The sequence below is a fragment of the Furipterus horrens genome, unplaced genomic scaffold (genome assembly GCF_987537825.1).
Source record: "Furipterus horrens unplaced genomic scaffold, mFurHor1.1.pri manual_scaffold_8, whole genome shotgun sequence".
NCBI classification, from domain to species: Eukaryota; Metazoa; Chordata; class Mammalia; order Chiroptera; family Furipteridae; genus Furipterus; species Furipterus horrens.
This window is the reverse complement of record NW_028327178.1, coordinates 104,061,581-104,077,535: the sequence shown is the minus strand read 5'-3', so window position 1 is coordinate 104,077,535 and position 15,955 is coordinate 104,061,581. Positions and strand designations below refer to the sequence as shown.

The 15,955-nt window shown below is 50.1% G+C and overlaps 1 protein-coding gene across 1 annotated transcript in view; it reads left to right on the top strand.

The window, feature by feature from the left end:
• NFATC2 (nuclear factor of activated T cells 2) overlaps positions 1-15,955 on the top strand; it is a 124,284-nt gene that overhangs the window by 48,535 nt on the left and 59,794 nt on the right. The window contains exons 4-5 of the mRNA XM_090285321.1: positions 11,279-11,481; positions 12,460-12,632. Of these exons, the coding sequence (XP_090141447.1) occupies positions 11,279-11,481; positions 12,460-12,632 (376 nt within the window). The remainder of the gene's footprint in view (positions 1-11,278; positions 11,482-12,459; positions 12,633-15,955) is intronic.

The following is a 15,955-nucleotide window of genomic DNA, read 5'->3' as shown; positions in this document are numbered from 1 at the left end:
CACGCGGCAATATGTTGAGCCACATAGGAAGCTGAGAGTTAATCTGTTCATTTATTTATTCAGAAAATATTTATTGAACATCTGCTCTAGGCCAGGTACTGTTCAGAGTGCTAGCGCGCAGGGCTGAACGAACTTTCATGCCAGCAGTGGGTGGATGGAGACAGACAATAAGCAAATACAAAGTACAACACTTATTACTGTCAGGAAGGGACTCCCCAGGAAGGTGAGGGGCAGGCGCTGCTGTAGCCAGGCTGCCCGGGGAAGGCCTTGCATTTAGGCTGGCACCTGAAGACTGAGGAGGAGCCCGCACTGGGAAGACCTGGGGGGAGAGAGTGTTTTAGGGAGAGGGAACAGCAAATGCAAAGGCCCTGAGGTAGGAACCAACTCGGCCTGGTTAAGGCGCAGCAAGGGGGCCCAAGTGGCTGGACAAGACTCGGAGAGACGAGGCTGGTGACGTGGGCAAGGGCCACATCAGGCAGGGCCTTGTAGGCTGTGCTGAGGACTTTGGATTTTATTTTAAATGTACCTGGGGAGTCATACATTTTAGAGCCAAGAGACAACCTGGAAGATTTCCTTCCAAGAACTGAGACTAGAGAAGAGGAATTTAATTGTCAAAAGACACCCAGCCATCGGTGGAGGAACAGCCATAAAAGTTAACATTTATTGAGTGTGAGCTACACGCTCTGTGCGTAACTTGTTTGATCCTCCCAGCAGCCCAGTGAGCTTGCCGTGTCACGGGTCCCCTTTACAGGTGAAGAGGCTGAGGCCTGGGGCAGTACACTGACTTCCCTCTCGGGACAGCGTACGTGCTGGGGCCCAGATGTAGCCCCAGGCGGTCTGGCCCTGCCCCAGAGGGATACAGAGAGGAGATGTGAGGGCACTTGTTTGGCTTCTTAAAAAAAACAAACAAACAAAAAAACAAGAAACCGCAACTCCTCCAAAGGTCAACTCAGAGAAGGCTTGCATACTTCAGCCCAGGACTTCCAGACTCATCTGCGGATGAGTCAGTCGCTCCTTGGCCGGCAGAGCGAGCTGGTCGGGGCTGCTGGGGGGTAGGGGAGCCAGAGCCGGGCTAACATTTCTGTTGGGGGGACCAGAGCTGGGGGCTGAGGGTGGAGAGGGGTAGGCGGGGGGTGGAGAAGGGAAAGCTGGTGGGCCCGACCCCGACTGGAGGAGGTGCGGCCCAGTGATCCAGTTTCTTTGTTCAAGGACCCCTGGGGGAGGCTGTCGGGGGGAGGGGGCTGGGGTGCAGCCTTTGGTCCTGAATCCCATTAGGCTAACGGGCCTCGCCTCTGATCTCTCCACACGGTTTTCTATGGCTTCCTCGGGGTTTCAAATGTGGACATGGTAATTGGAAACAAATTTAGCGTGCTCCAGGCCATCAAGCGTCCCTTTAGTGAGCGTGCTTGCTGTGCGGTAGATATGTCTGTTTTTAATTTCCAGTGATGTGAGAAATATAGAATGACTTGATTCTTAATTTAGAATACCGAGAGAGACTGACTTGTTTTCGAGCCTGTGCGAAATGGCTAATTCTTTTTGGATGGCTCATCGTGTGATTTCAAAACATGGCCCTATCTGGATGCGGGGGGCGGGGCATCTGTTCACTGCTGGTCACAGAGGTCTTCTGCCAGGCCGGGGACACTTCCGGCCCGCGGGATCCCAGCTTGGGCCAGAGAGCAGACACGGGGCTCCTTTGTCATCACACCCTGCAGAGGCTGTCCCCTCTGGAACAGGGCAGCCCAGGTATCAGCCGTGTGGCCAGCCACGGCCTGCCCACGCTGGGCACGGCACGGGGGTCGCCATGGGCCGGGAAGGCAATGGCCTGAGCTGGAGCAGAGCCAGTGTGGGCGGCAGAACAGCTCTTCGTCCCGGGGCAGGGGAGGGTGGGGGCAATTGCAGCCGCTCAGGCCCCTGCTGTTGAGCTCCCCCCCACCCCCTGCAGGGTTGCTCACGAGTCAAGCACCTGCGTGGCGTCATAGACACTCCAGGTGCCTCCGTAAACAACACAGATAAGCTGCTGAAGTTCTAGTGGGAGAGGCAGAAGAAGTTCAAAAAAGAAATCTATGAGGCAATGTCAGGTGGTGGTTAACAGCTGCTGCACTGTAAAGCAGAGGAGGCTCATGAAGAGGGGTGCCCTACTGGGGTCATGGTTGGGGACAGCCTCTCCCATCGGGTCATCCGGGGGAAGGTTTTAGTGGAGAAAGGGATGAGCCCTGTGGATATGGGGAAGAACAGCCCGAGCAGAGGGACCACTCCGTGTTGGGACCCTGAGTCAGGAGCATGCCTGGGATGCGTTTGAGGATGAAGCCAGTGTGGCTGCAGTGAAGGAGGGAGCAGGGCTGGAGATGGAAAAGAGGGGGCCCCGATCCTTATAGACCATGGCTTTTGATCTGAGTAAGATGTTTGTTTTGGGGGGGGAGTTTGAGCCAACGAGCAATAAGATCTAACACATTTTTAAAGAACATTCTAAGCATCGGCCTGAGAACCAAGTGTCGCTGGTTCGATTCCCAGTCAGGGCACATGACTCGGTTGCATGTCAGGTCCCCAGTTGGGGGTGCGAGTGAGAGGCAACCACACAGTGATGTTTCTCTCCCTCTCTTTCTCCTTTCCCTTCTCTCTAAAGATAAATAAATAAACAAATGAATAAATAAATAACTTATTTAAATAAAAAAAGAACATTCTAGATGCTGTGTAGAGAAGACTATACAGGTGGAGGGGGCAAGGTGGGTGGCGATGGAAGCAGGGAGACCAGGAAGGAGGATATCGCACCAGTGCAGGCGGGAGGCGGGCCCACTGAGGGGTCTACTCCGATGGTCCAGGCGGGAGACAGGCCTGGAGACTGTTCCCTGTAACAGTCAGGGAAGAGGTGATGGTAGGTCAGACCACGCTGGTGAGAGTGAGGCTGGCGAGAAGCAGTTCGGTTCTGGATGGGTTCTGAACGTCGAGGCAGCAAGGCTTGCTCTGCGACTGGATGTGGTGTGTGGTTTGCTTCTCTCTTTGACAGACAGAGGCCCACACCCTGAATGGAAGGAGCCCGCTGGCACCTCGGCCGGCCTCTTCCTTTGCTGAAGGCCTCCCTCCACCTTGAACTCCCGCCCTTGGGGTTGTGGTGGGTGGGGCCTGGGGCTTCACTCTTCTTTCAGAACGGGAGGAGGGATCGCACATGCATCTGCACCTTCCTCGCCTTAGTCTTCTTTCTTGTGGCCTTTAGGGAAATGTCAAGATTCATAAAGAGAAAAGCAGAGGAGGGTCTCTTTCTTGAAGTGAATGCTCTGGCTTTCCTTTTTGTTAGGCTACACATTTCAGAAAATCATTTTTGTGTTGAAGAATACTTTTTGTGTCGTAGTCCAGGGAACTACAACCAGGAGCTCCTGGTATAACACAGCTCCTCCCTGAGACTGAGCCAAATCCAGTGGACGTTTGTTAATAGAGCCTGATTTCTACTTTCAAATTTTATTTTGGTTAGACACACATACAGACACCCCCCCCTTAACATGAATAGATGTATTTGTGCTTGTTGTGGTATATTTTGGTGAATATTCTGTATCAGTGTAAAAAAGGCTCCCTTGGATTCCCAGGTTGTTCACTGCCCACCTCCAGGGGGTGTCATTCATATTAACTGTCATGTTGGCCCCTAGCATATTCATTCTTTTTTATCACAGCATTATATTCCATAACATACCACTAGTGACATTACTGGTACTCTTTTTTAAAAAAATCCTCACCTAGGTATATGTTTTATTGATTTTAGAGAGAGAGGAAGGGAGGGAGGGATTGGGGGGAAAGGGAGAGAGAGAGAAAGAGAAAAATGGATGTGAGAGAGGAACACTGATTGGTTGCCTCCCACATGCACCCCAACCAGGGACCGAACCTGCAGCCTAGGTACATGCCCTGACCAGAAATCAAACCTACACCTTTTGGTGGACAGGATGATGCTCCAAGCGGTGGGGCCACCCGGCTGGGGTTTAGCTAGAACTCTTTTGATGGGCCTTTAGATCGTCTCCAATCTCTTGCTGCCTGGATAACCTTGTCCTCAGCCGTTTCCACACCTCGTGCCGGGACAGCCATAAAATAACCCACGCACTCGTGGTGGGACTACAACATGAAAGGGAGTTGCACATTCGTAAATTGGAACGATAACTGCAGGACTGCCTGCCACGGATCAGGGAGGAACCTATTTCCGCAGACTCTGCTCTTATGTGTCCATATTTCAACCAGGTCAAGTGTTGCCTGGGTGGCACCCGTGTGGTCTTTTGCGTGGGTCCCCCCGAGCAGAGGACGGAAGCATTCCTCCTGCAGCCGGGCCTGGCTTCAGAGCCCTGCCCCGCCGCCTGCCTGGTCGGCAGCCTTGCGTCTCTGAGCCTCAGTTTCCTCTTCTGTAAAGGGCAGTTGAAGAATTCATAGAACTGTAACAAAATGGAAAGGCAGACATGCAATGGCTAATTGGGTAACTAATTATATCTTGCAGTTAATGACAAACACAACAAAGAAGACTAGTACCGGGAGGCCCCAGGCCCCGCCTCATCTGGGAAGCAAGGAAAGATTTTCTTGTGAAATAATATTTGAGCCACGCTCTTCAGTATAACTAGGAATTAATGAGGAAAAAAGCGGGGGAGGAAGAGGAGGGAGGGGGATTGTTCCTGAAAAACCAGACACAGAGAAGAATGTGGGGAGGGGATGGGATGTGATGAGGGGCGTGGCCAGGTCACGCAGGGCCTCGTAGCCAATGGGAGCTGAGAGTAGTTGATTGAAGGCCAACTGAATTTGAAGGTCATTCTGGTCCAGGATGGACAACGGTGGGTGAGGACTAGAGGAGAGGCAGGGAAACCCTTCCAGAGAGAAATGGTGGTAGCTTGGACAGTTGTTTTCAGGAAGGAAGAAGTGATGGAGGAGGCGAGAGTGGACTTGAGGAAGCAGGATTGACAGGACTTTGAGATGCGTCCAATGTGGCGGGAGGCAGGGGGAGGTGCCAAGAACTGGGATTTTCAATGAAGTTATTAACATGTGCTCATTAGCGGAATATGGAAGGCTTGTTGGGAGGATGGAGATGAGAGAAAAACGATGAACTAGATTCCCTGATGCGTGTGTGCACACGCGTGCACACATGTGTGAGGGACGGGCATAGGGCTGGGGTGGCAGGTATGTTCTGGGACTTTTGCATCCAAAAATACAGGCTAAATCTGGGACCCATGTGTGTCTGTACAGACCGTGTCTCTATGCGCTCTGTGGCAATGGGGAACTGCAATAAAACACGCCCAGGGGCTTTTCTGTTCTTTCAGAGTGAAATCTTTGAGGATGATACCAATTTCCTAATATTCCAAATTCAACAACAACAAAAAAAAATGCTACTTAACATTGTTAAAGTTTGATTTTAGTAAAATTCGAAACAGTTTCTTTGGCCCGTTGCCATTTTGAAAATCAGTCCCACGTTTCTGGATTTGGTGGCAGCGCCGTCCATCTGAGAGTGTTTAAAAAGCTCTGGGCAGAGTTGATAGAGAAACTGTGCTCGGGGAAGGTTCATTTACCAGAGTTCTCACTGCCTGTAACGGGGAAGTCTGAAACCACCTAAATGCCCCACTGTAGTGGTAAGATGAAACTCTGGTCGTACCTAGGGTGGAACCCCCAGGACTGTGACCTGGAGGGCCACGTGAGGCACACGGTGGGTAGGGGAGAGAGGGGGGAGCAGAATTTACTCTCAGGTGCCCACCTTGCCGTTGCATGACCCTGGGATCCAGTGCCTCCTTAAATCAGGCGCCAAGGGCACCTCCCTCACCTTCTGCCGGTCTGTGTGCTGGGAAATACTAGGCTGTCACGTGAGATTGTCTCATAAAACAAGACTTAAGAGCGAGGGGAAATGGTCCTACTGTTATTGTTAAGTGGAAACGATATGAGCAGTAGGATCCCAAGTATGTTTATCCATGTGCCTAGAAGAAAAATCTGGAAGGACGTACCCTGAGATACTTATTTGGGGGGAGTATTTTCTGTGTCATTTCTGTATTTTTATATTGTCTATTTTTTCCTGCGATGAATGAACCCTTGTCAACTTTTGTAACAAGACCAAGGAAAAGCAAGAATCAACAAATGCCAATGCCTTTAATCTGTGCAACAGGGTAAGAGTGGGCAGAGCGGGAGGTTGGGGCAGGGTGGTCGGATGAGCTCTCTCTGTGGCGCTGTGGATCCCTGAGATGTTCCCCTCTGGCTCGCTCTTGCTGCGCTGGAGGGGCGGGCCCACCTGTCTCATCCCGCACCGTCCAGACTTTGGAGAGGTGACCGTTTTCTGAGTCAGGGGTCAGCTGTGGCACAGAGGAAGCAACTATCCCCTCATCCTTGGGGTCCCACCCGATGGCTTGTGAGCTATAGGGTCACAGGCAGGGCATGTCTCCCTTCAGAGCCTCAGCTTTCTCACCCAGAAAAGGGATCGAGCGCCCTGCATTCCTTGGAGCGCGGCCGTGCAGAGTCAACCAGCTGTGTGCATCCCTGCCCTGGCATCAGCCCTCCTAAGGTGCAACAGAAGCACCCCTGCGTCTGGGAACCTGGCTGACAGCCTGGGAGGTTCCAAGAAGCAGGAAACTTTCCCTCTCCCCTCGGCTGTGGGAAGTGGAGCCTCTTTTGCTTTGGAGACCGGCTGACCTTGAGCCCGGAGGTTGCAGCTGCTACCTGCTGGGGCTGGAAGGCAACCCTGCTTGCCCACGCCCTTGAGAAGACCTCACCTTTGGAGGAGACTGGAGAGAGGTCCTCGGACCAAGGTGTCCCTAAAATGGGGACAACAGGACGTTTGGGACCTCGCCATCCCAAGCCATCGTGTGGTATTTGCCAGACCTGGATCACTCATTTTTTTGGAGAAGCCAGTAAATAGCTTTGTACCAAATCTTCAGAGAGCTGAAGGCCCTTCCAGAATAAGCACACTGAGCAGTCAGGGCCTGAGCCCCTTCTAGCGCCTTCCAGGGCAGGAGAGGTGGCGGGCAGAGGGAAACCGCTCTCTGCGTGCAGGATGCGCGCGCGGTCTCGTCGCCCAGTGTTCACGTTGGCGTCTGAGCGGCCCACTCTGGGGACCGGGGCTGGTGCCTGGCCTTCGCCACCCAGGAGGATGTTTTGGGTTGTTTTTCACTTGGTGGGACTTTCAGGTTTATTCTTCACCTTCCCATTCCGTCCTGCGATACCGCCTCCTCGTACTGATTTGCATCATCCTCTGATGACAAGGAAAATTCTCGTCTCACGGGCACCGACTGGGTGTTGTGCTTTGGGGCCCTTCAGAGGCTGTCTTATTCCATCTTTGGAAGAGCCCGGGGGTGTGGGAGGTGATGTCCCTGTTTTATAGGAGCAGATGGAGACTCAGCGTGGGGGGGTCCCTGCTCCAAAGGCACGCAGCTACTACGGAGCAGAGCGAGGTTTGAGATCCATGCACATCCAACCACATGGGAAGTCCTTTCTTCTTTCTGCTGTCTCACCCCCTCCCTGGTGTTACCGGGGGAGGGGACACTGACCAAGGTGGGGCGGGTTCCACCTGCTCACTGTGTGCCAGCTAGTTCAGCCCCTCCAGGGCCTGCTCTGGAGCCCAGGGTGGTCCTCCTTAAAGGAGAAGGGTGTCGCTCTCAAGGGACAACTCTATGTGCATATATTTTGGTTGCCGTTTATTTCCCTTCCTTTCTCCACCTCCCTTTTCCTCTCTCTTGTTCAGCAGGAAGAACACTCTCGATCTTATAATTGAGCACTTCTTATGTTTCCTTTGAGGGCCCGACCGGCACTCTCTGGCCTGTAGTCATAGATCAGAGCGCAGGGACATAGAGCAGAGGCCAGGGACGTGCAGGGTGTGTCAGTGAAGGGTGTGGACTCGGAGCCTGGAAGAGCCGGCGTTCACAACCTGGCTCAGCCCTCTGCTCACAGCAGTGACTGGAACAAGTGGCCTGACCTTTGCAAGCCTCAGTCTCCTCACCTGTAACATGGGCGCGCCCTCCCTAGAGTTGTTAGAGTACTGGTAAGACGTTGAGTGCGGGGCCTGGCCTGAGAGAAGGGGACACTTCGCTGCTGCATTTGTTGGTGGTAGTGGTGATCATTCATTCACCATGCATATCGATCACTTTGGACAAAATAAACAAGGTTCCTGCTACCGTGAACCTCATGTTCAGGTGCGAGAGAGAGACACTAAGCAAATAAATAACTAACAAGAAAATTTCAGATGGTAAAGACGCAACTGTTCCAGCGGTGTGCTAGTGAATGCTTGACATGCAACCTTGGAGGGGGAAGTGAGCCAGATTTGTAGCATTTGCCAATTTGTGTGGTGTAAATATTCCTACCATGGCAGATTTCAAGCTACCAAAATAATGTCAACTGGCTCTGAAAATTCCTAAAAATTTACCAGTGGGCTCTTGCAGGGCTGAAAGAACTGGCTCTGGCTCTGGGTGTGTGTAAATAATGTGGTTTCAGAAAGACTTGGAGATCCAAGAACTAAACGTATCTGTGGGAGACTATTCCAAGCCGAGGAGATGGCTGTGCAAAGGCCCTGAGGTCACGTGGAGCTTGATATGCTTGGGGACCAGAAGGATGACTGGCATTGGCAGGAGCCTAATGGGGTGGAGGGAGAAGAGAGAAGCTGGGCTCTCTGAAGCTTCACAGACCATGGCATAAGTTTCAATTTTATTCTAAGGCCACAGGAAGTCTTTGGAGGCTTGTAAGCTGAGGAGCATCACGGCCTGATTTGTATTTTTAAAAGATCACTGGGCTGTTCTGTGAAAGAGCAGCAAGAGGCCAGTTAGTGGGCAGTGGTAGTCACTCCAGGGAGAGGCAAATGTGGGTGTTGACTACGTGTGCCATCAGGGGAGGGGACAGAGGTAGCTGGATTCAGGTGGGGCTGCGGGGACATGACAGATTTTATCTGCAGGTGTTCCCTGGATGATTACCACGAATACACTCCGCCTGCAATTTCCTCTCTTCTGTTGCAAGAGGAGGAAGGGACCTCAGAGCATCGGGGCGCACTATCTGCCTACGTTCTTCTGCACACGTGATGCTGTGTTTACCAATTCCTAATAAATCCCGGAGGCAAGATGAGGAAACGTATTTATCTTGGCTCCAAATGCGAAGTGCAAACAAAATCTCTTCTCAACCCTGTCCTCCTGCCTTTGATTTTTGCCACCGAGAACAGTGTCCTGTTCTTCCATTTGCATGGAGGAGAAAGATAAGAGGCCCTGACTTGGGTTTCCGTCTTGGCCCCAGGGTGCCTCTTGGGTGTGTGTCAGACACATAGGTACATGTCATGGGCGTCGGCCTCGCAGATTATAAAAAAGGTGGTCACCTGGCTCTGCTCCATTTCCAGCTCAGCTCTTTGTGTAGCTTGTAGACGAGGAGGAGAGAATTCCGTCTTTCTGGGCCAGCGTTGTCCAATAGATCTTCCCTTGATGACGACAGTGTTCCATGTGTGTGATGCCCACAACCGTGGCCACCAGCCAGTGGTGGCTAGTGACCCACAACTATGACAAGTTACAGCACAGTCCTCCTTACTTTGCAGGAAAGGATTCAGTGATTTGCCCAGTGTTTCTCAGCTGGGAAGTAGCAAGACAGGAACCCATCTTCAAACTCTCAGCTCAATACAAATTTTTCCTTTATGTATTTTTCAAAACCCATGTTAATTTACATAAGTTTCCAGGAATATATTCTTCCTATAACATTGTGAATAAATTGGAAGTCCTCTGACCGAGATTCTTAATGTTGATCTCCTCCCCCATCCCTACAAGGGATCATGGTGTGCTCAGTTTGGAATGCATCCTTCTACATCTTTTCCTGTGGCGTTCACATGTATATAAAAGGGTGGATTGAAAAGATTCAGCATTTTGAAAGGAAGTTGTATCATACTACCCATATTTTTCTACAAATTGCTTTTCCCTTTCAATAGGATGTCTTAGATCTTTCTAGACCAGCCCATAGATCTCTACCTTATTATTATTTGTGAATTGTTGCAGTCTTTCATACTCTGAAAGTCTCATACTGCCTCTAAGCCTATTGATTTATTGGTCCTTTTTTTTTTTTTCATAGTAAACACATTTGTGTATCTCTCCTGCAGGCACAATATTTATTTCTGCTGGGGAACATTCTGAGAAATGGAATTACTGGGTAATAGGGAGTATGTATTTTTAGTTTTAGCAGCTGTCACTCCAACACTCTTTAAAATAGTTATAGCAGTTTGTTCCTATCAGCTGCATGACAGTGCCGGTGTCCCCACAGCCTGCAAAACACTTGATATGATCAAATACATACATGTGTGCCAATCTAAAGGTGAAAAATGGCATCTCATGGTGGTTTAACTTGCGTTTTCCTGTTTACAAGTCACACTGAGTATCTTTTCTATGCCAGTGGCTCTTTGTTTTTCTGTGAATTGCCTGTTCAAATCGCTTGCTCATTTTTTCTGGTGGATAGTTTCATTAATTCACTCAGCAAATAGGTGCTAGATGTCTGCCCTGCGCCAGGCAGTATTCTAGGTGCTAGGGATTTTGTGGCAAGTTGAAGAAACAGACAACCCTGCCCCCAAAGTGGTGATAGCTGAGGTGTGGGGGGAAGACCTAAACAAAAGGAATTGAGGAAATATGTTAGATGGGATAAGAAGGAAAAGAAGGAGGTAGGGAGAGCCACGTGGGGGTGGCACTCGGCTTTAAATAGGATGGTGGGGGAGTTGCGTCCTTGAGTTACTCACATGCAGGCCTTCTTTCTATATTCTGTGTATTCATGTTTTGTCTGCTCTGTGTTGTACACTTTTCTTCCAGGCTTTCATTTTCTTTTGACTTAGATGTTGGTACTTTTGCCTTGGTGGTTTTTTGTTTTTTTTTTTTAAGTTACAAATTCAAACTTGTTCATGGCCATGCAGGCATGGAAAAAGCGGAAGTTGGTTCTTCTGGTCTTCCCCTTCCCAGACAACCATTGTCAAGAGCTCAGGTTTATCTCTTCTGATTATTTTCTATCCTCACTACCATGCAAAATTCCCCCCACCCTGGACACCCCCCAACTGCCACTGAAGCATAGTTTCTGGCTCTTTCTTCATAAATGAAATTCTGATCTACCACGTTTTTTCTTATGGCTGCTTAATTTTTCAATATAGAGAAGATCCCTGTATCTTATTGAAACGGTCCCCTCTGGCTGGGCATCAAGGTCGCGTCCCAATCGCCATTGCTCCAGATGGAGCAGCAATCGTGTGTCCTTTCTGCTGCCTGATCTTTCTGTTTCTCAACTTCACCACCACACCCTGCACGTCAGTGGCGCTGTAATAATTTGATTTTGTTCTCTCTCCCCCCAGCTCCATGGCTACATGGAAAACAAGCCCCTGGGGCTGCAGATCTTCATTGGGACAGCCGATGAGCGCATCCTCAAACCCCACGCCTTCTATCAGGTACACCGGATCACGGGAAAAACCGTCACCACCACCAGCTATGAGAAGATTGTGGGCAACACCAAAGTCCTGGAGATCCCGCTGGAGCCCAAAAACAACATGCGGGCAACGTAAGGACTGGGGCTGAGGGCAGTGGGTCTTGAGGGGGATTGGGGGGGGCACATGACGGGGATTTGGGGGAGGGGACTTGGTGGGAGCAGCAGGGGATGGTGGTTCCAGCCTGTGATGGACCCAGAGAGATCACTATTTTAAAAGTGTCTATTTGGACAGGTCTTTACCTAGATGTTTTTCATGTGTATTGGGAGGAAGAATACTTACGCATCTTTGGATTATGTTGGTTGGGATGAGACTAAATGCATTTACATTTAAACGATTTAGTTGACCTAAAGAAAATTATTAAACAATGATGCAGAGAGGTCAAAACGCACCAAGTAATTTGCGTGTGGCTAACATTTGGGAATCATCGCACCCATGTGTTGGAGTCAAAAAAAGCTTTTTAGGAAAAAAAGAAAAACCCCTCAAACTTACAGAAAATCTGCAAAATCATACAAAGACCTCCTGTATACTGTTCACTCAGGTTTGCCAGTTGTTAACATTTTTCGTGTTTTCTTTATCACTCTCTCCATTTTTCTGCACCATTTGAGAGTTGCAGAAATCATGCCTGTGGACTTCTAAAGGTACTTCCATGTGCATATCCTAAGAACAAGAATGCATTCCTGCGTAACCACAGTGCGTTTATCAAATTTGAGATGTTAATGCTGATACACTAGTTGTATCTACGGAATAGTCTAGAAGCAATTTTTGCCAGTTGTGCGTTTGAGTTTTTCAGATACTTTGAGAGGCAAAAAGTTGGCATGAAAAGCCTCCCCAGAGCAGTAATTTCCACTGGGAGTTCTCCAGTGACTTCACAGGTGTTTTACCCGCGCCTGGTGTGACTCCCCAGCTGGCATATTTATCAGGATATTGCCGTTTCTTCCTGTGTCTGGCCGAAGAACTATTTGGCTAACCTGACAAAGGTGATTTTGTGGGTGATCCCTCCTGCTCACTAAGGCGCTCGGTTTTAAGTGGGGTTTTCAACCTCCCGGCAGCATCGACTGCGCAGGCATCCTGAAGCTGAGGAACGCGGACATCGAGCTGCGCAAAGGGGAGACTGACATCGGCAGGAAGAACACGCGGGTCAGGCTGGTCTTCCGGGTGCACATCCCAGAGGCCAGTGGGAGGATCATCTCCCTGCAGACTGCATCGAACCCCATCGAGTGCTGTAAGTTGGCTCTTTGGGAAGCAGGACTGTGGGTAACCTCACAGCACACCACTGCCCACCCCCCAACCGTGCCGCCCCCGCAGCGGCAAGGCACCCAGGGCAAGAATACACAGGACCCACACGGGCCAAAGGGGCCAGAGCCAGAGCACATTTAAGGGTTTCTCTCTGCTTCTATTTACTCTGTGGAGGGTTTTGTAGCCTCACAGGAAATTAAAAAATAATACAGCTAATGAGTAGCCTACAGCCCTGTTTAGAGGATTGGAGATGGATAAATGCTGTTCTGGGTCTCCCAAGGGGTGGATGTAGTTGGAGGGAGTTCACTGCACACCGCGCCCTCTTGTTCTTCTCCTCTGCTGTTCTTGCGGTAAGAATAGCAGCGATGTCACCGTGGCCCTTGCTCGCCGAGCTTTATAGCTTCCTGAAGACTCACAGCCAGCCTTGGTCATAGCTGGCGCCTGTCGTGATGCACACTTTGTAGAAGAGGAGGGAGGGAGATGGGGGGGTGGGGTAACACAGCGAGAACGCGGCAGGGTCGGGATTTCAACGAGAGCTGGGGCACCTGAGAGCCACGCTCCCCCCCCGTCACCCTCAGCCCACCCCGAGTGGTTTCCTGAGAATTCCCCTGGTGTCCAGTGCTATGCTGGGGGGTCTGCAAATGAGCGAGACGTTTTCTCTGTCCTCAACGAGCTACAGCCTGGTAGAAATAAAGACACCCAAACAAAGATGCAGAAGGGCTTCCGAATCCAGTCTGCAGTGGCTAAGACCTGCCCATGGGAAGGGCTCCAGACGGAAACCGGGCTCATTTCTCTCCGGCTTTGAAAGAAGCGGCTGCTTCAAGCTCATTCTTAGGTGCTTTTTGCAAGTTCTGTTGTTGGTTTTGCAGTGGGAGGGGCAAAGCTCGTTGTCCAGTTTTTGAGAGGTTAGAAATCATTTTTAAGAGCCTAAAGAACAAAAACGTGAACATTTTTTTTCAGAAACAAAAGCTGTTTATATTATCTTCTTAACCTCTTTTAAGAATTTTATGTTGTTATAATCACGTTCCATATTCCATTATGTTTCAGATTTTTTTCCCTATTATTGGGCACTGTACCATAACTAGGTGTCACAAAGTCAGTTTCCTATAGAGGCTGGGGAAGCCACAGAAATGAGTAAAGTGGGCCAAGTGGGCAGCAATAGGGAGTGGCGGAGACTGGGGACCAGAAAGGCACATTCCCCATCTAAATGGGCTGTTGTTACTCAACTCCAGACAGTTTGTCCACGTGGGAATGTAGACTCATTGTGACCGGCTCTTCTAACTTTTTAAGATAGGGCAAAGTCTCCTGATTTTAAAAAGTGGCAACAAATTCAAAGTGCTCCTTGGGAACAGATAAAACCTGTACATGGCTTTGATTAATTGAAGGTACCCTTAATGAGATACTAATGAGTAAAGGGCCAGCATGAATATTTTATGCAGAAAGGGTTGAGAAAGACTGGCCCTTAGGATCAGAAGCCAGCAGGGAGAGTGGATGGACCCTCTTTGAGAGAGAAGCCAGAACTTGGTCTTGGTGGGTTTTTGGAAATGGAAGAAGAAGCTCTCTGATTTCTTCCAGCCTTGGGAGTCAAGAGGTGGGTCGGGCTGCATGTGGTGGTGAGTCTGTGCTCCGATGTCAGAAAAGGAAGACCACAAGGGAAGACAAGTGTGAAAACCAGCATCTCAGAAACACTGGAATTCCCCTCCTTTACCCGGCAGACCCACCCCTGTCCTCTGAGTGCTAGTCATGGTGGCTGCCCCACCCTGGCCTTGGTTGCAAACATCTGAAGATGTCTTGGGAAGGAAACTCGGGCTCTTCCTCTGTGATTTGGGGCCTTTTGAGAAGATAAGGTCTCCCTTTTCTGGCAAGTGACTCACTCTCCAGGATGGGGCTGTGGTTACTAGCAAGGTGGGGAACAGATGGCCTCAGGAAGGACCATACACGGGAGTCCTTGTTTCTCTCCATCTTTGGGTCCCTCAAGTCAACTTATTTTGTATCAATCTGTGGCTGTAAGGATCATCACTGAACCACAAGCATCTCCAGCAAGAACTTCCGGGCATTAAAAAGTTGTTTGAGCCTTGAATTTAGGGTTTTTTTGTTTTCTTTTTTTTTTTAATTTTGAGAAAGCATTTGGCTGATTCAACTACCTCGTTTTGAGAGATAAGGAAACTGAGACTTTCTTGGTGAAGTGAGTCACTCATTTTTATTCCGGAGGGAGATAGCCCAGAGTCTCCAGCCTTCGAGTTCTATGAAATGCCGTCTTCTTCTGGTTTCTAGAACACCACTCTTTCCTGCAATACCACATTGAGCTACCAATTGGCCACTATTTCTTTCACCCAGAATCTTCTGTGACTTTCATTTTCTTCTTTGTCCTCATTTCTAGACCAGTGCCTGGTAGTTCTATAAGTATTTATTGACTAATTGTCTTACTGTGCAATCCTTCAGGAGATATTTCGTAAATATCTGTTGATAATTAGTCCATCACATGGATTGGCACAGTATGTGTCCAAGGAATATTTACTGACTCATTGATTTTGTGCGTAGCCCTCGGGGAGAGTGAGTGGGTAAGAGAAACAGTCTGTGGGCTGGCACTTATTTGCAAGGCTAACTTATTTACTTTGCAGGCATCTTCTGTGTAACATCTGAGGGATCAAGGGCGGGTTCTCCGAGTCTAGTAGAACAGGCTTGACCAAACTACTGGAGGCCACTGTCTGGAAGGTGGACTTACCTGCTAGATGTGCAGATTCCTTTTCTGCATTTGCAGGCCAGCGTGCCAGAGGTCACGTCTCACCTTTGCACAGCCGAGCGCCTCCCATGTCACTAGATCTTCCGTGTGGCCAAGGAGATACTTTGAGTCCCCTTGCTTACTCTCAGGAGAGAGTATTTTGAACCCTCCCAGTCTTCTCGGCTCTGGACGCTGCCGTCACCCCATTCCCACTCCAGGCAGATAGCCCTGCCGCCCACTTTTCTAAGAACGTGGGAGAGGTCAGAAGGGCACAGACTTATCATCTCCAACAGCCAGACGACCCGACCCACGGATTGCAGCTGTCGCCTGGCCTTCCCTCTCCTGGTCGCCTTGGAACGGGGCACTGCTCCCCCTCACACTGGGCCCCCTCCCTGTGCCCAGCTTCAACTCCACATGCCCCGGGGCGGCTGAGTCCTTGCTTCCCTCTTGCGTGAGTCTCCCAGGGGTGGCATAACCAATGGCCACCAACTGGAAGGCTTAAAGCAACAGAAATGTGTTCCGTCACAGATCCGGAGGCCAGAAGCCTGGAATCGAAGTGGGGGCAGGGTTGGTTCCTTCCCGAGGCT